General features: G+C 40.8%; 1 protein-coding gene across 1 annotated transcript in view; it reads left to right on the forward strand.

Moving 5' to 3' along the window:
- The window catches only part of PKHD1 (polycystic kidney and hepatic disease 1 (autosomal recessive)), a 438,226-nt gene that overhangs the window by 71,461 nt on the left and 346,308 nt on the right, over positions 1-20,457 (forward strand). The window contains exons 29-34 of the mRNA XM_014532447.1: positions 577-712; positions 6,403-6,598; positions 7,299-7,366; positions 8,804-10,408; positions 12,486-12,629; positions 17,706-17,910. Of these exons, the coding sequence (XP_014387933.1) occupies positions 577-712; positions 6,403-6,598; positions 7,299-7,366; positions 8,804-10,408; positions 12,486-12,629; positions 17,706-17,910 (2,354 nt within the window). The remainder of the gene's footprint in view (positions 1-576; positions 713-6,402; positions 6,599-7,298; positions 7,367-8,803; positions 10,409-12,485; positions 12,630-17,705; positions 17,911-20,457) is intronic.

Raw genomic sequence — 20,457 nt, forward strand, 5'->3', positions numbered from 1 at the left:
GCACTGGGGATTGAGCCTGCAACCCAAGCATGTGCTCTTGACCAGAATCGAACTCGGGACCCTTCAGTCCACAGGCCGATGCTCTATCCACTGATCCATACCAGCTAGGGCCCTAGCACTTTTCTTGATTGCTCTCCTGTGTAGAGTCATTTCTTGGAGTACATATCTTTCTCTTTTTTGGCTATTGTTTATTCAATGAGGTCATAGCCTTACGAAACATCCTAAGAAAGAATATGTCAGAGGGAAGTTTTCTGAGTACTTACATGTGTAAAAATATTCTCACACTTGATGGATAGTTTAGCTAGGTATGGGTGTTTATTTGAGATTGCCATTTTCTTGCAGATCAAATTCGTGTGTTAATTGAAAATAATTATTATTTATTCTTTAATTAGTTGGATGCTTCACGTGTCCATTATAAGTACTTGTCACTGTGTGCAAGTGCATGAGAGACTTGAAAACAGCAAAATATTCTTTAAAAATAATTTTCATGAAATAACTTTTTAAATTAATTCTATATGAACTTCTCTCAAGTCAGTCTTATTTAAAGAAGTTTAATTTTAAAAATTGTTTTTTCAGGGGAAAGACGGATCCATTGTGAATGTGACGGTGATCAGAGGGGACCATTCTGCAGTTCTTTCCATGGCATTTACATATGTTCCTTCTTTAAATCCAGTGATCATGTCTCTGAGCAGAAACAAAAGTAACATAGCAGGTAAAATACATGATATGGAAGAATCTTTTATTATTAGGTTTTTAATCCCATAAAAAGGAAAACAATGGCTTATACATTTTAAAAAATATATATTTTATTGATGTTTTTACAGAGAGGAAGGGAGAGGGATAGAGAATTAGAAACATCGATCAGCTGCTTCCTGCACACTCACTACTGAGGTTGTGCCCGCAACCAAGGTACATGCCCTTGACTGGAATCGAACCTGGGACCCTTGAGTCCGCAGGCTGACTCTCTATCCACTGAGCCAAACCGGTTAGGGCGGCTTATACATTTTATTGAGCTTTGTTTAGTGTTACTACTAGAGACCCGATGCACAAAATTCGTGCAAGGGTAGGCCTTTGCAGCCCTGGCTGCCTAGGCCCTCACAGCCCTGGCCTTGTCTGGAAGGTCATCCAGATGGTCATTCTGCTGTTTGGCTGTTTGGTCGATTTGCATATTATGCTTTTGTTGTTATAGGCTAGGGGCCCAGTGGATGAATTTGTGCATCTTGAAAGGAACTGTGGGCCGCGAGGCTACGGTAGACACAGGGACAGGTCTCGGCCCATCCTCCACGCCCCCGCCTGGCCCCTTTCTGGTGCCCCCGCTCACCTTCTGCACCATCCCACCGTGGCCAATGCCTGCCATGTTTCGCACACATCCCCTGGTGGTCAGTGCATGTCATAGCAACTGGTTGTGGCTGTTCGGTCGATTTGCATATTATGCTTTTATTGTTATAGGCTCGGGGCCTGTTGGATGAATTTGTGCACCTTGAAAGGAACTGTGGGCTGCGAGGCTATGGTAGACACAGGGGCAGGTCTCGGCCCATCCTCCACACCCCCGCCTGGCCCCTCCTGCCGCGACCCCCGTCCCCTGTCTGCTGGCAGCGGCGCTTGCCCCACTCCCACCTGCTGTTGGCACAGAGCGATTGGGGCTGGCGCCAGCAATGGGTGTAAGCGGGGCTGGCGCCGTCAGTGGTGCGAGCAGTGGCTGCTGCCCCAATCGCCCCTCAGGAGCAGGGTGGGAGGTGGAGAAGCCCTCAGTGGTGATCAGGGCCGTCAGCCGCCGCTTGCACCCGCTTATGGCGCTGAGTGATTGGGACCAGTGCTGAGCCCCAGCAGCAGGTGCGAGTGTTGGGCAGGACCACGCCGGGTGGGACCGTGGTGCGTGGGAGCAAAGAATTTTCGCTGAGCTCCAGCAGCAGGTGCGAGCAGGGCCGGCACCAGCAGCAGGTGCGAGTGCTGGGCAGGACCACGCTGGGTGTGACCGCGGTGCACGGAAGCAAAGAATTTTAAGTAACCACCAGAGACTCGCCCCAATGACAGTGACTGGTGCCCCACCTTGGTTGGGTGCCCCTGCTCACCTGCTCCACCATCCCACCATGGCCAATGCCTGCCATGTTTCACACATACCCCCTGCTGGTCAGTGCATGTCATAGCAACCGGTTGTTCGGTTGTTCCGCCATTCGGTCTATTTGCATATTAGCCTTTTATTATATAGGATATTTGGTATGGAAGTTACTTTTCTGAAAACTAGGAGACTGGTATTCTCATTTTAGTCATCATTGAATAAATCTCCTTATATATATTTTCATTCTATAAAATTGTGAATATTTCCATTATGATAATGACATGGGAATTTAGAAGTGACAATTCAATAAATATTTATTGAGCACCTACTATGTGTTGATAGCACAGACATATAGCAGATTTTACTTACTGTCACTAATTTACACAATTATTAGCCTCCATTTATCGGAAAGGAAACGAAGGAACAAAAAGAATAAGTAACTTGTCTAAGATGTCATCTTTAGTAAGTAAAAGAGCTGGGATTTGAACCAAGCTGTCTGGTTGCAGATTCCAAGCAGTTAGCCACTTATATAATTTACTATAAAATACTGTTTTGGGTGTCATATTCTATTATAGCAGTTATTTGATATGATTAAAGAATAGGGTATTCTGATTAGCCAAGAATTCTTGTTCATTGATACATACTATATATAAAAAGAATGAATTCTTTAGCACACAACAATAATAAGCAATTTCATCTTTCTTTGGTAATTCAGATGACAGGATAGAAATATAATAATTTATTATCATGTCAGACCATATAGATTTGGGAAAGTACAGGTAACACACCTTTCTGGTTAATGGAATGCCAGATACTAGAAGGTTTATGGCAGCCATATATGTGTATTATAAAAGACCATCAAATATACCCCTGCTCCCCTAAAAAATGCCTGAAATCAATTTTTTTCTGGTACTATTTTCATTTTCCATTGCTCAAGAGTTCATAAATAAAGGGAAGTGTCCTTTAGCTCTCAATATTATTCAGCTCAGATAGTGCAGAAGAAGAATTTGCTGCCTCAGGCCACCAAAGTGCGTAAAATTCTTTAGTGGTATAGATTCTTCCCAAGGAAGTAGAAAAGGGAGGAGGGAGCTTTGTGTTCTATTCAGATTTCAGTGATTTTGGCTTTTAATAAAATTTCCTACCTATAATGAAAAGAATAAATACATTGCATCAGTGCCTGAAAGGCATCTAGGATTAGCTTGACAATTGACCAGGAGCCCAAGGAGTTCTTGTTATTGATATATACAACATGATGTGTTCTTTGCAGAATTTGCACTTGCATTCAAATTTTTCTACAGGCAGTAAAAGGAACATGTTATAAAATCCACAAAGAGTGTTAATCTGTTGGGAAGGTCTCTTTGAAAGTTGGAGTGTTACATATCTTCATCCAGGAGATGATTATGTTGATGGTGACATTGAAGCCAAGATGAAATCAAAGAAAGAGAGCTGGGGATGCGGCCAGATAATTTGATGTAGAGGACCAGTAGGGTGGATTTATCGTCAGTCAGCTCTAGATATGAATGAATCCCAGTTCAACCACTCCATGGGCAAGATATTTAACTTCCTTTACCTTTAGTTCCTTTAATTGTTAGGTGGGAATAATTCTTTCAAAGTTATTATAAAGTTGGAGTAAAGTAGGTAAAAGTCCCTAGTCCAGGAGCTGACATGGAGTAAGTACTCAAATGCTTTGTTAAAGAGAATGCCATCATTCTGCCAGATATTGTGTTATATTCATGAGCCAAAGATGACCTCTGCATATTGGCCCTATGTTGTTTACTTTTTCACAGCTGGTTGGGAGCCATTAGTTCAAGACTGCCAATGTCAAACCCAAATTTTTACATACACAGTTATTTTCAGTACTAGAGGCCCAGCACGCGATCGCGTGAGGAGGCGCCCCGCCTCCCCCTGTGTGAGGAGGCACCCCAGGGCCGCCATGGGAGTCAGGCTGGACCTGTGCCTGACTTCTGCCCCAGGCCCCCTCTGCCCCCCTGCCTGTGTCCCCCTGTGTCTGTCTCCGTCTCTGCTCCGGGCCTCACCTGCGTGCGCAACCTCCTCCTGTTTGGTCGTGACCCGTTATGGCATCCCGGCCTAATTTGAATATTACGTGTGTGTGTGTGTGTGTGTGTGTGTGTGTGTGTGTGTGTGTGTACCCCAAAGTAGTTTTTTGTAGTTTTTTAGCTTTTTAGAGACAGCCTGCTTCACATATCTTATAAAACTACACACAACATCTGCTAGATGTAGATAAGATAAACCTGGGAGCTATAAAGAACTCTAAACCACTGATGCCCTTAGGAGCTCTTTGACCCAAAGACTTCCCACCACACTGCTGAGTGACATCATGTAGACACATAAACCCCTTTCTGATCACCCTTTCCCCCAGGACTTCCCTTGCCGTCCTCCCCTTCTGGCTGGTGGTCCCTTATTATTGCCTCTGAGATTTCTGCATTTATGTGACCCTGTCAAAGCACCACCCATATAAAACTCATTTTTCTGTGCTCTGCCACCTTGTGGTCATGTCTTTTTTCTTTGTCAACCCTGAAATTCCTAGAACTCACTACATTGAGGCTTCAGACTTCACAGTATAAACAAGGCTGGGAAGACATGAAGAAGTAAAGAGGATGTGGATGAAGTTAACCGAGGGCTTTTGAATACTGTACTACACCGGAGGCTTTCCTGGGACATCTAACTTAATCCTTACAACAGACAACATGGGGTGGGCTCCGTTACTATCTTAATGATGAAACATCCAAAGCTTTGAGAGCCCAAAGTGAGTCACACAGGCAGTTAAATGGAAGAGCAAGGCTTTAAATACTCAACAAGCCACAACCCCTCCTCTTTGCCATTTCTCTTTCAAGTAAATGTCCTCCTCTAATTGGCTGTGGTGTCCTACAGATGCCAGCCCTATAGTAGTTCTCAAACATTAGCAGCTCAAGGAGCTTAAGAGATGCTTTCTTTAGCTCTAGCTGTCTCTGTGGACACACCAAGATGCGGGAAAGGCATATTTATTTATTTTCCCTCCTGCCACTGTATGCTTGATTTCTAGCTTTTGTTGACTCCAGTTGTCTGAGGAGTGGGTTTCCCCTCCCCTGTCTTTTTAACTGATCTTATAAATTGGAATAATAGCTTTAATCATATTCTTTCTTTGCATAGAAAACTGTGGAGGCCTCTACTGTCCAATGGATTAAGTAGAGAACCCTCAGGATAGGCTTTATCTTCAGCCATAAAACCACCGTCAACGTGGCCTACCCTAGTAGAGTCCCTAACTGTACGTACATGCGTCTGGTCTTCCAGAAAGTCACCCACATCTCGTTCCTTCTCTCACAGCCACTGGGTAATGGCATGTGAAAGTGTTACAAAGACTTGGAGTAAACTTGTGGAGTTTTCAGAATTGAATTGTAAATCCCCTCTTGTTTATATTGGCCTCTTGGGATTTAGCTTTCAAATTGAAGTTCAAGCATTCTCTTGCCCATGAGGCCTTTCTTGATACTTTGAACATTGACCTCACTTGAACAACCCACTGCTTAATTGTCACCTCTGGATGGTAGGTGATACAACCGAGGTTCTTTTGGCACCTATTTTCCCATCTTTGAGGGCTTTTTGAGGGCAGGGTCTATGTGCAACTTATTTTTGTGCCCCTGTGACATGTTAATCTTGGTACACAATGATATTTGAAGTAAAAGGCATTGAATTAGTGTGTCCATAATATACAGAGCATTTCGGTAGAGTTGCTAATTAAACTAAATGCATCTAAATGTAAGAAGACTGGGCTCAGGCCTTGACATTTCCATTAATTAAGCATGAAACCTTGGTTGCTGAACCTTAGTTTCCTCAAAAGCTAAATGCCAGTCCTACTAACAGCTCCATCTATCTCATCAGGATAGTGTGAGGATCAAATGGGATAACACACGTGAAAATGCTCTGTGAACTGTAAGTACTGTACTCACATACAGCATTAGTATGAGGTCCAGGGCACACTAAAGATACAGCTTTAGACTTCTATCCGTAGAAAAGTGGAAATTAAAAAAAAGGACATAGGGTACTATTTGTTGGTTATGAAGGCCATCCACCTGCCAAACTATTTCTCGATTTGCCTCTGCGTGAAGATAAATTAGTTTGCCTCTTGAGTACAATTGTCCTGACAACTTTGAGATTATACCTTTAGCTCTATAAAAGAATTGTTATAAGTTTAATGAAAAAAATTAGGTTGGCATTAAAACTCTTTAATTGTGGTACGATGCACAGGGCTGGCCATGTATTGAATAATAAGAGACAATTTTAGAATGGAAGAGGTGGTTGAGGACACAGACCCACATCACAGGGGCTAAGGAATGCTTTTCATACAGGAGGTGAGACCCTTTTCATCGGCGTGGCGCTGCCGGTGGACTACTTGGATTTGCATGTGGAAGTCCACATCCAGGATTCTTTGGCTCGGGTTCATGCGGAGACTGCCCAGGGCCTGGAGGTGGTGCTGCCCCCGCTGCCAGCTGGCCTCCACAGAATCTCAGTCTCCATCAACGGGGTCAGCATTCGTGCACAAGGGTGAGGTCAACACTTGCTGTTAATTTTAGGTCTGTTTGATGGTCTAGTGATTTAGTTGAGGAATTCTAGTTTTGAGTTAGGACTTTAATTTTTATTCTTCTGAAGTTGGGAAATAAACACATGAGAATCATAAAATTTGAAAAAATCTTAGAAACCCTACAGGAGAGTTCACTCTCAAGACCAATTCAGGGGAAACTTTTGGTTTACTAGTTTGGGAGCAGAGAACTTTCTGGAACTAAGATATCATGGCTCTTAGGAGGGGTGGGCATCTATATAGGAAGGAAGAAGATCCTCTGCTTTAATAAGGATGTGTATTTAACTAAGACCTTTAATAAGATTATGTCTTGGGCTTTGAATACATGGCTTATAATTATTACACAAGCCATATTCATATCCACTGTGCCCTGAAGTCCCTCTGCCCAGTATTTCTCCAGAAGTTCTGTCTCCTCATTCCAGGAAGTTAGCTAAACTGCATGGGACTGATGTCACCACATGATACTGGCCCAGGAAAATGTCCCACCAAACATCTTTTCCCTACCATTTCTTTACTTCATTGTTAGGCAATGTATTCACACTTGCTCTCCATCACCGCTCTCTTCTCTTCCAAATACATACACCGCTTCTGTCCTGCTCCATCCTTTCTAAGTCCTTTTCTAAGCCTCTCAGTTATTTCATAGCAGTCTCCCATTTTCTTCTGTAGGGTGGATCTTCACATCCAGTACATCACAGAAGTTTTCAGCATCGAGCCTTGCTGTGGGTCCCTTCTGGGTGAGTGGCTGTGACATGACTGGTACCATTTATCCAGAGTGTATAACTCACTGGATACTCAGATTTCATTCCTGAATTCATTAACCAGTGAGATTAGAAATGAGCAACAGGGAGAGGAGTTTTCCCTGTGCTCCAGGCACTGGGTGTGGTATACTATGAAGGCTGTGAAAACTCGGGGCACCCTTATCTCAGCAAGCTCAGGAAATTGAAGAGTTTTTATGAAAAGGAGATGTGCCTGGCTTTCTTTTCCTAGTAGAAAGAGGATATAAAATCTAATGGGTAGCACGTCTTGAGTGGATATTAGACAAATAAGGCAATAGCTTCCTGCATTCATCCTTTAGATCCTGCACATATAAGGAGAAGAGGCATGAGGTTTGGTGTCTTCACTTTTATCTAGGGATGCAAATGAAAGACACAGAAGTAGCCAGAAACACAAATCCCAACATGGGAGATATGAGGACAAGGCAAACAGAGAAACCTAGGAAATTATTTTCCCCCCAAAATGGAAAGCTATATGTGTGCATGTAAATAATCTTTGTAATAGTGTATGAAATAGCACATGATCCTTTTTGAGTATAGTAAAATCCTTTTAAAAGCTACTGGGCTACTAGTATACTACAGATTTGGTAATGATATGGGATGTATTGCTCCAACTCCTATCCTGAAGATGGTTTGATTGTCCCTTAGCTGGAGTGCAAGATGAAGTCTATAAATATAGCAGTAAATTCACAAGAATGTTCACTGGCTCTTGATATGTCACACACACACACAACCATATAATATATGGAATACTAAAATATTATATAGGATAATATAGATGGTAAATAGAATTCAAGAGATTTGATTTTTCATTATTGTGTAAGTTGAATATATAGAATTCAACTTACACAATAATGCATATACTTCACAAAACAACATATAGAAGAATATGAAATAAAGTCAGATAATATGGCAGCTGATAAACTAAGGAATTTGGTTTTTCATTAATATATCAATTGTATCTAGGTTTATATAAAATATACATACACTCTCTCTACATAATATGATAATATAGACTAACATGTCATATAATATAGCAGATGACAAGAACACTTTAAGAACTTTGATTTTTTTAGTAGTGTATAAGTTGATAGAAGTGGTAGCTTCTAGGATGGTATCAATATACTTGAAAATGCTGTCTTAAATATTAAAACATTCTTCCTTTATAACAGTTTATATTGTTTTACTGTGTGTGAATTTCAGCCCATCTGATTCCTGCAAAAATGAATTTAACATTGATGAATTCACAAATTTAACATTGATGGGGTGAGGTGGTATCATTGAGGTCTCACTAACACCCCACCCTCCAGTTAATCGCTCTGGGGCTTACGTGGGTGTTGTGAGTTCCTGGTTCTGAATATCAGCCTTAATATTTTGTTTTTGGTATTCACGCTTTAGGTGGAACCATCCTCAGCATCGTAGGAGCAGGGTTCAGCAGGGACCCAGCTTTAATTTGGGTGCTTGTGGGCAATCGGTCCTGTGACATTGTGAACTTAACAGAGACAAACATCTGGTGTGAGACGCCCACCCTCCTGCCACCTGAGGCAGACGTCCTCACTGTCCCAGCCCCCGTGGAGGTCTGGGCTGGCAACAGGTCCTTCACCCAGGCACCTGGACCACACCTGGTGGGGAAGGGCTTCACCTTCACGTACGAGGTGGCAACAACGCCAGTGGTCACTGCCGTGCGAGGAGAATTCACAAATAGCAGCCTGAGCCTCTACGTGGAAGGAAATAACCTCTCCAACTCAGTGATGCTTCTGGGGGACTTGAACTGCGACCTAGAGACACAGTCTTTCGGGAGCAACGTGAGCCTGTCCGGGTGCTCCTTTCCTCTCCACGGTTTGGAGGCCGGTGTCTATCCCCTTCAAGTACGTCACAAGCAGATGGGCTTTGCTAACATGTCTGCGGTGCCCCAGCAATTTGTGGTGACACCGCAGATAATGGCCATCTCGCCAGCCAAGGGTTCTGCTTGTGGTGGGACGGTACTCACGGTGAGCGGGTTGGCTCTCAACTCCAGGAGGAAGTCGGTTCAGGTGGATCTTTCGGGTCCCGTTACTTGTGCGACTTTGAGCTTGGGGGACCAGACAGTCCTGTGCCAGGTTGACCTGCTGGGCGACTCCTTGCCTGGTGCTTCCTTCACCCTGAACGTCTCAGTCCTGGTCAATGGGCTACCCAGCGAGTGCCAGGGTAATTGCACTCTTTCCTTGAGCGAAGAGACAACTCCTGTCGTGGATGCCTTGACCACTAACATCAGTGGGTCTCTGACTTCAGTGCTGATTAGAGGTCAGAGGTTAGGCACCACAGCCAATGAGCCAGTGGTGTATTTGGATGATCATCTCCCTTGTACTGTAACCTTCTTTAATGCAAGCCACATCACATGCTGGATAAGTGACTTGAGCCCGGGACTCCACTACTTATCAGTTGTTCATTCAAGAAATGGGTATGCTTGTTCTGGTAACGTTTCCAGACACTTCTCTATTTTGCCTCAGGTGTTGGATTATTTCCCCAAGAATTTCAGCACACATGGCGGAGGCCTTTTGACCTTAGAGGGCACCGCCCTAAGAGGGCAGAACAGCACGTTGGTCTACATTGGGCAGCGGGCCTGCCTGACGGTGACCATCAGCGCGGAGCTCATCCGGTGCATTGTTCCTGCAGGGAATGGCTCTGCTGTCCTGGACATAGAGGTGGATGGACGTTCATACCAGATGGGAGTCATTGATTATAGCAGCACCTTCACCCCGGAATTGCTCTCTGTTTCTCACACTGGTGACGTCTTAACCTTTGTGGTGGCCCGGATCTCAGGAGCTGAGAACGTTGACATTTTTATCGGGGTATCACCCTGTGTGGGTGTCGCTGGCAACTGCACGGTTCTCCAGTGCGTGGTCCCAGTCCTTGCTGCCGGGGAGTACCAAGTCAGAGGTTATGACCACATAAGAGGGTGGGCCTCATCTGTCCTGGTGTTCACATCGAGAGTTACTGTCACAGCAGTGACTGAGAGCTTTGGTAAGCCAAGCAAATAAGACAGAATGCTTTCTTTATGTAAGTGGATTAATCGCTGCTCTAAGAAGTAGGAGACAACATTGATCTGAATGACAGAAGGAGAGAGAAGCCTGATTGGCCTCTTACAGTCCCAGTTTCCTCCGAAAGCTGCATGTGTGAGGTTATATTTTTCATCCAAAAAATTGTGCCTATTCTCTAAGTGTGTGATTGTATTTTAATTGGATGCTTTTACACAATTGAATTTATGTGTTAGATTAAATAATACCATTTATAAGAGCTCATAATTTGATCTTTTAAGTAGAACATAAATGCCTATGTGTCAATTTGAATTATTTTAAACTTTTAAATGTGATTAATTTTTAGCATTTTATATATTTTACAGATGAATTAATACTCCACTAATAATAGGCCAGCTGCCTACTATGATTGCATTGGTTGAACTTTTTTCTCCTTTTAGATTAACTGAAGTTTGCCTTGCCTTTTCTTCTAAGGACGGTTTTGGCTGCTGTTCACGTAAAGCCTTAATGCACTTGGGATAGCTCGAATTTGATCGGGCTGCAGAAAGTGTAGAGGAAATTGTGGGAGCTGAAACTTTGACTGATGCAGTACTAGGCAAGCCTTTTCTTAGAACAAATTTGTCCGGCTTCAGCTGGGTGGGATGCTATGGGGATTGGGATTTTGATCCCTAGTATGTCAGTAACTTAGCTGGGCAACCTTCTAAGCTTCAGCTTCCTTATTTGATAAAGGGGTTTGGGTTGGATGCTCCCTGGTTCCCCTTTCTTCTCTCTAAGATTCCATGATTTTTATAGCGAGAAAGCAGAGGTATGAAAGGCATGATAAGCAAAGTGTTGTTCTTGAGTTTACAGGTGGCTGTGTAAGTACCACCTAGGCTTGCTATGAAGGCAGTAGAAACTCGAACTCTTTCTCAGCGTGGACTAGGCATTGCACGTGTCTGAGAGTCCTGGTGACATTTACCTTTATTGCTTCTCAAACTGAAGCAAAACGTGTCTGTTAACAATTGTCAAACTTTTACCCATTAGAGACAGGCACTGTCATACAGTGCTGTAGAAGTGTAAACTCATGCAACATTATTTTGGAGAAAAATATGGGAATACCCATTAAAACTAAAAATTTATGTTTCCTCTGATATAGAAATTCCACTTCTAAGAATTTGCAATAATTTTATTTAAATAAGTGTACTGTTCATTGCAGCACATGAATTATAGCAAGAGAGGATAAATAATGGAAGTATCAATCAATAGGAAGATTGCTGAATAAATTATGGCATAATCATATGATGAAATTCTAAATAGCTATTAAAGTGATGAGTTAAGTCCTTATATATAGACTTGGAAAAATGTCTATGCTATTCCTTTATAAACAGGTTATATAAAAATATGTATAGAAAGATCCTTTGAATAAAAAATATGTATGCTTAGAAAATTCTGGAAGGATTCATAAGAAACTCTATACATAGCTACTTCTAGTGAGTGAGATAGGTGATTAGGGAAACTTTTACTTTATTTTTTATACTTTTTTGTATAAAAACTTAAAGAACTATAAAGAAGCATTACTGCCCTAGCCGGTTTGGCTCAGTGGATAGAGCATCGACTTATGGATGGAAGGTCCCGGGTTCGATTCCGGTCAAGGGCACATATCTCCGTTGCAGTCTCAATCCCTGGCCCTGGTCAGGGTGCATGCGGGAGGAAACCAATGGATGTGTCTCTCTCACATCAATGTTTCTCTCTATCTCTCCCCTTCCTTTCCACTCATAAAAATCAATGGAAAAATATCCTCGGGTGAAGATTAACAACAACAACAACAAAAGAAGCATTACTTTTCTATATGAAAATTATTATATTTTTATAGGTTGTTGACTATGATTGGGGTCAGACAGACAAGGACTCTGGCTTAGTGAAAATAAGCTGAGGGAGGCTGTCAGGGGCCCGAAGCCAGCTGTGTGGGTTCTGGGGGGTGTAAAAAGAGTGACGGGCAGCAAGGAAGCGTGAATTTGAATTGCGAGTTAAGTAAAGAAAGAGATCTGCCTCTATGATCGTGCATTTGTGATTGTGTTTTGAAGGCTGCCTGGGTGGACGGCTTGTGCATGTGTTTGGAGCAGGATTTTCTCCAGGGAACATCTCAGCTGCCGTGTGTGGTGCTCCCTGCCAAATCCTGGCTAACGCTACAGTGTCTGCCTTCAGCTGCTTGGTTTTTCCCCTGGATGGTCAGTAAAATGCCGTATGTTTTTAAGAGAGTATATATGAGAATGATACTCTTTGGTTAGCCCCATTTTTGTGATTAACGCTGTGTGCACCTCTAATTTTTCTGTATTCCTGGGAAAAGAATTTCTCTACTTCCCATCTAAAATGGTAGCTAGAATCAAGGACCTTGTATTAAAATGGTTCATAGTAAGTTTTGTCATATTAATGGCAACAAAAATTGATCACCTATGTTCTTGATTGCAGTCATATGATGATGGAGAAAGTAATTTGGAGTTCTAAATATTGGTTTCAATGACAGCCTTAAGTATCATGGAGAAAACAATCTCTTGGTCTCTGTCCGGGGTGGGGCTGTTAAAAACATCTGGTTATTCCAGGTACTAGAGAAGGGATCAGATCATCAAGCTATTTCTTGCATATTTGCCTAATGGCTGAGTTCTTGAATTCTTATTATAGGCAAAAGAGCCAACATTAACATCATCCTCTTATTCTGCAATGTTCAGGTAATTACTTGGGCCCTTACTCAGTAAAACATCATGATCTCTCACTGCTTTAAGCTTCTTAGGAAGGTGCAAAGCTTTGATAGTCCCATGATAGGGCTTTACAACACAGGGTATTTACCCACTGAGCTTTACAAAAAAAAAAAAAAAGGCAAAGGGAAGAAATTGCCATTGTCACTACAGGAACAGCTTAGCCAGGTGATTATCTTATTTGCGAAATCATAGCTATTGTACCTATGAACTGAAAAGCCATTTTTACACCTGCTCTCTGTATAGTGCTGTAAGTTACATTCCTAGCATGTGTCTGTACCTTGAATGCCATGCAGGTTTTACAAAGCATCGTTTCATCTGAGCTTGAGAAAAAATTCTAAGATGGATAATATTGTGATGCTGGTTTGCATTGGGTTGTCTTACACAAGAAGGAGGAAGAGGAGCAGGAAAAAAAGAAAAGAAGAAACCATTCTTACTTAAAAAATGCTAGAAATTGAATTTCTATATCATCATATAGTATATAAGCAGAACGTGTGGAGGAGACCCATGCTCCTTAAAATTCTACAGTAGGAAGCCAAATAAATTTAATTCCACAGTGGGAAACTTAAGATACAGTAAAAGATTTAAGTTTAAGATGTTTTCTGTTTCATTTTTCACTCTACCTTCTATGCATAGAATAGTGCTGGCACAGTGCATGTGCAAAATCAATGCTTGATAAAGGAATAAATGAAGGAATTAAGAAACCATGGGAACAGAAAATCAAGACTCCACATTTTTAGGTTTTAATATTTAATAATAATGCTAATTTTTTTTAAAAAAGGCTTTCATATATACACTGCTTAAATTAATTAACTTTTTAAAGCCCTGTGGCATTATTTAAAGACATTTGATTTCAACTAGAAGTCCAAGATAAAAACCACCAAGGTTACAGGGTCAGGTAAATTGTGGTATTGGAAGTGTGACAACTCCTACAGGAGAAATAATAGAAATTATTTTTATTTTAAAAGATTTAATGAAGTTAGAAAAGGACTTAACATTCTGTATTTTTAAAAGAGGAAAACGAGTTGGAAGCTGTAACTCTTATCATTGTCACTAGGTGTCACCAAACACTCATTGATTGTGCAAGGGCTGCTAATTTACTCTAGGGAAATGGACTTTCTTCTTTCATGAAAAGAAAAATAAAAGGTAAAAAAAAAAAAAACCCTCTTAATGACAGTATCCAAAGATGGAGAGGAACTGATAAAAACCAACTCCATTGGTTCTTTACTTGAGATCCAGTGTGGTATTTGGGGATTCTATCAACTCCCTGAAACTGGTGAAAACATTTTGAGTATATGATTGTGTATATTTTTTCCTATGCAAATAGGTCTATAATGGACATGAAATAGTCAAAGGGAGTGTCTCTCACAAATTATTAGAAGCTACTAATAATTTCTCTACTTGCAAATAAGATTGCTTGTAATGAATCATTTTATATTTGTTATATAAATTTATGTTATATTAAAAAATTTTGTAGAGGACTATTTCCCAAGCAGCTATGATGTGCACTGACCACTAGGGGGCAGATGCTCCAATCGGTAGGTTAGCTTGCTGCTGGGGTCTGGACCATCGGGACTGGGTGAGATGGGGCCGGACATGCCCTGGAGCCCTCCCGCAGCCCCTCCGGCAGTCCCTCCCCAGCCACCAGCCCGATGGCCCCGATCTCAGCCAGGTGGAGGGACCCCACCCGTGCACGAATTCGTGCACCGGGCCTCTAGATGAGAATAATAACATTGCTATTGTTTTTGCTGGAGCAGTAACAGCAGCATCACCTGGGAATTTGTTAGAAATGCAAATTCATGAAACCTACTGGATTTGAAACATTCCAACAAGTAGATATTTTGGTATTTCACTTCTGAGCTCCCTCTGAATTCTGACATTCTTTCCTAATTTGAAGCTCCAAACTAGGTAACTCCTCTGTGTAAGCAAGTTCTGACAATATTGGGTAGCATCATACGATGCCTACATATAATCTGGTCTCATATTTGTTTTAAAAATTACACTGCTGCTTTGCTGGTTTATAATCTCTCTGTTACTGTTATTCCAAGGTGTGTGGTTTTTTTCTTTCTTTGTAACATAACTGTGCACAGCTGGAATTTCCTCATCTTATATTTATATAATTTCTTTTTTTCCCCCTGTGGTTTACTGCCTTACTATTTTCATTTAGTCTTTTTGTTTATTTCTCTTAACTTCTCTAATTTGTTAAGGTCACTTTGAATTCTGACCCTTGCTTTGAGTTCTGTTTCTTAGTTTGACTTTGCATAATGAAGAAAGCAATGTTTCAGATTCTGGGATGCAGATGATGGCTTAGAACCCAAACTTTCCTAATTATTGTTTTGCTTATTCTGATACCACAGCACAAATGTGTTTTCTTTTCATCAGTAGAGCAGGGCGTTTAAAGGTGCCGCTCTAAAAAGGTGTTTTTGTTTTTTTGTTGCTTCTTTTGGTATTCTCTCTCTTTGCCTTTTTCCCAAACTGTGCTTCTAACATAAAAAGAATTTTATTTTGTTCATGTGATGGGCTGCTAAAACATCTTGTCAGGTGAAACTGGTACTTTGTATTTATAAAATCAGCATGATGTTTGATCTTTGGCTTTTTTGCTCTTGTACCTTGAATTATACTACATGATGTTTTCATGGAAACTTTAACTTTTCCATGAGGCAGGAAAAGCTAAAGTGATTAAGGTTACACCACTATTTAGTGGCCCGAACCTTGAGTAAAATCCATAGATTCTGATCCCAGCCCTGGGTAACTTTTCATCATCCACCTTGTCAATTTACATCCACCTAATCACCCATAATGAGTTCATTATTTTATAGGTGTTGAACCTGTTTTTATTTGCCCTAGGGCTTACTAACTGGAAGTTCTCATGTTTCCTCTACCCATAGGAGTCTTACTAGTACTTGCCAGCCATTTTAATGGCTATGATTCATTCAGGACACATTCACAGACAATCTGGCGGATGCTTTGGAATATAAGAGCAACAATAATAATATGTGCATGTGATTGCATAAGTGCAAACCCTCTCACATGGACTTACCTCATTTGTCCCTGTTTCATGCAGCAGTGTGATGGAGACAGGGCTTAGGTTCAAGCCCACAGTTCCTGATAACATTTGTCATGTACCTGCATGGACAGGCTACCTGTAGAGGTAGAAGGCTAGAGAAAAATTTTCTTATTTCTTCTTTATTTCATTCAGGTTTTTAGATAGAGCTGCTCCAAAACCATCTTGTGTAGAGATTAATCTTCCTGTTTAAGGTTATTGCCAGTCTGCCTTGTTGATGCTATAAACATTGTGTCTTATGACCTGAAAAGAAATGGCCTAGGGGTCAAAGGGCTTCGAATAATTGCTTTTCTTCTTTATAAAAGGTTAATAGTCATAATTATAGGAAAATCAAGGACTTCTTTTAATCAAGAGATCCCATAAAGAGAATGAAAAGTTTAGCCACAAACCTGAAGAAGGTATCAGTAGCCATATAACCTCCATAGGTTTAGTACTCAGAATATATAAAGAACACAAATTAATAAGAAAAGATAAACATTCCAATAGAGAAAAGGACAAATGACAGAAATAGGAGTTTCGTAGAAGAGAAAACATGTTATTACTAAACTTGTAAAAATTGATAAAAATGCAATTTAAGGCTGCAATGAGGTGCCATTATACACTCACTGGGCTGGCCAAAATTAAGAGTTTGATAATCCCAAGTGCTGACAATTATGTGGAGTAGCAGGAACTCAAAATTATTGCTGGTAGGAATGTAACATGACACAACCACTTTGAAAACAATGTGGCTCTATCTTGTAAAGTTGAACTTGCACCTACCTTATGAACAAGCAATTTGAAGGCATATACCCAAGAAAAAACTTTGTACATGTTTGTAGAAGCAAAGACTAGGAAATATCCAAAAGTCTATTAGTAAGAGAAATGAAAACCATATTATATATTCACACAGTATAGTATTGAACAGCAGTGAAAATGTATGGACAAGGTCGATGGGGGGAAAAGGAGACATATGTAATACTTATTAAGAATTTAAAAAAGAAAAGAAAGTATGGACATCATTTACATGTGATAATATAAATAAATCTGGAAGTATAATACTGAGTGAAAAAATCAGGTCCAAGAATACTATGTCACATATTCTATTTTATAAAATTCAAAAACAGGTATAACCCAATAATCTTTTGTTTGGGAATATAAAGCCACATGAGAAAACTGTTTTAAAAACGCAAGTGGTTGTTTCTGAGAATGAAGAAGAAGAGGGTGGACTTGGTGAGGAGCATCCAGATTTGAGAGTATCACAATTCTTTTAGATTTGTGTTGGCTGGCAGATTCACATGAATTTTTCTTATGTTGTTTCATACTTTATAAAAAGTTTTACTTATATTATTCTGTGTGTATTATGTACACATAATATATTTTTAAAGAAGTAAACTGATTATTTTCCTATTCGTTAAAGGACAACACATGAACTTCATTTACGTAACAATGTGAGGCCTCCAGTTCTTTCTGTGGTTATTACCTAACCTAACAGTGACCATTTCCTGCAGTGTCCCTGGCTTCCCTGTGTGACCTGAAGCATGAGCAGGAGAGCTGTGAAGCCGCCAGTCACACCTACGTGCAGTGTGATTTGACTGTCACTGTGGGGGCAGAGAGACTGCCTGAATCATGGCCTTACCTCTACATTTGTGAAGAAAGTTCCCAATGCCACTGGACAGAATCAGCCTTTCCATTGTTCTCAGGCCTCTTCCTCAGGTAACCCTGTGTTCTCCCTCCCCGACCTTCCCCACGAATGCATGGCCAATGGACTGATGAGGCATCAGAGACTGCAGGCTGGGTGGAGGTGGCTCTGGGGCCCCAGCACTCTTGTTAGAGGAACTGTTCCATTGTGGATTCCAGTCTGCATATCAAAGCATCTCCTGTCTTTTCAAGTGTTCAAGAGAACATCTGAAAAATCTGCCCAGTAAACAGCCTGCTTTGTTCTTGCTCAGATTTTAATATTTATCTTCCGATCCAAAGCAACATCTGGTGAATGCCAATGGGGAAAGAGATTAGACATTATGAAAAACAGAAGGCTCTTTTCCCCTTTCCTTTTTCTTTTCTTTCCAAACAGATTCACAAGTATGACAAAAAGTCATAGAGAAATCCAGCAGATTGCACAATATTTACTCAAAAGCAGGGAGGATGCACAGGCAGGATGATTGTAGATCTAGGATTTCGAAGCCATAGCTTATCAGGATTTTTTGAACTTAAGAAACAAATAAACAAATACCACAACTTTCCAGGTAAACCCCCTTTCTTAAAGAAATTTAATAAAACAGGTGTGACCATGTTGATAACTCTGTATGGCCTTAATTTCCACAAGCAGTTTCTTTCCTGTGTGGTGTGACTTTTCATTGCTGAGCATGGCCCTGTATCCTTCCTAACTTCTTATCTGGATGGAGTGGTTACATCTGATAGTTATGAAGGCCTATTTTCCCATTTAAAAAAGAAAACTATACAAGATCAGTTACCCAGCATGAAAGAGGTGACTGGTTCTTTTCATGGCCATCCTACCATTCCATGTCTTGAGACTGTGATTTAGCATGAATTTGCCACCGGAGGTTTGTGTTTAGTCAAGGAATTGGCTGGTTGCTTTTTAGAAGAGCTTGAAGAACTCTGTTTAGGTCACATAGGAAATGGGGTTCTAGAGGTTATACTCAGGGGAGACCGGATTTCAGAACTCACTGCTGCTGGACACCAAGATGTACATGTCACTGCCCCTGGCTCCATAGAATTGGCGGACTTGATCTAGATCCCCAGAGCTATTCCTTTGGAGTTATTCTATGTTCTCCCTCCTCACTGTAGGAGGTGGCTGAGGCTACTGAGCTTCAGACCCCATTAAAATTTATGCCCTTATCAATATCATTTTGAAAGTGCTACTCAATGTTCTTGATATCACAGCAGGCAAAAGTGGGTGTGTTTTCTTGAGTAAGAATGAAAATAAGTGTTGTGAGTTAAACAAAGTGTATACTTAGTGTTGAGGGTGAGGGGAACCAGCACTGCTCTTTGCTGCCATGAGAAGGAAAGTTAGAACAATCTACAGAGATCACTTGGACAGTATGCACCAATAACCTTAAAATTCTTTGTATTTGGAGACTCAGCAATTTCACTACTAGGATTTTATTTTAAGAAAGCAGTTTGAAGTATGTAATATTTATGAAAACATGTTCTTTGAAGTTTTAAGTATCATAAAAATTTGAAATGAAATAAGTGTTCAATAATAAAGAATGCATTCAAATGATAATATACTAAGAAACCTTTGAAAATCATGTTGTAGAGTATTTAACCAAAGAGGGACATGCTTACAATATATTGGAAAGTGAAAGGCACACGTCACAAAATAGTGTATTATCTATTCCTAATGGTGTATATAATGCATATATTTATATATGCATGTGATAGGTTGCCGGGGCTGACCGGCAGACTTTGAATGACCGATAAATGATTACTTTACTTTGACACATGTTTCTGTGAAAGAGAAGCTAAGGGACTAGTTGGCATTAGGAGCCAAAAAAGCCTTGATTACCTGCCTTATTAGCCTTTTATTGTCATAATAGTTTGAACTAAAATTAACTATTAGATACAATTAGCAGGGTAAGTATTCTTGAGAAAGCATATGTGTCTGTCCTGTCCTTTAAGCAAGGCCATGTCTAAGTAAACACCCAGGGGTTCAGACTTGTTTGGGAAAGTTAAGATAGGGACTGCCACCTTCGGCAAGTTCCCCTCAGAGGCCTCCACCTTTTGTAGAATCCTTCTTACAGACATTCCAACCAAGTCCCGTGCTTCCCTATATTAGGTGATTAGAAAAAAGACTGGAAGGATATATTCTACAACATTGAGAGTGCCTATTCTTGGGTGGCTGTAGCGCTGGTCATGTTTATTTTAGTCATTGAGTTTTTATGTATTTTTTTCAGTGAACATGTACTAATTTAAAAATCAGAAAACATACTCTAAATTATACAAGGGGCATTAAGAAAGTCATGTGCCAAATAGCTTACCTTGGTTTCTCTTAAGATTATGCCTGTGAAGCCAGAGAACTACTTTCTAGGATCTTAGCAGGGGACCCATTTCCATGAAATGCTATATCCCCCTGCCAGTCACTACCACGATGGATTTGATGTCAATTGACAAAGGTAGACATGCATATCTGTGGTGAAAATATGCCTAGTTCATCCGTGTGTCCATCTGTCCGTCCATCCATCCATCCATCCATCCAATCACCCACCCACTTACCAAGTTCCCACTATGTTTTAGGTACTG

Source organism: Myotis brandtii, unplaced genomic scaffold (genome assembly GCF_000412655.1).
Source record: "Myotis brandtii unplaced genomic scaffold, ASM41265v1 scaffold893, whole genome shotgun sequence".
NCBI classification, from domain to species: Eukaryota; Metazoa; Chordata; class Mammalia; order Chiroptera; family Vespertilionidae; genus Myotis; species Myotis brandtii.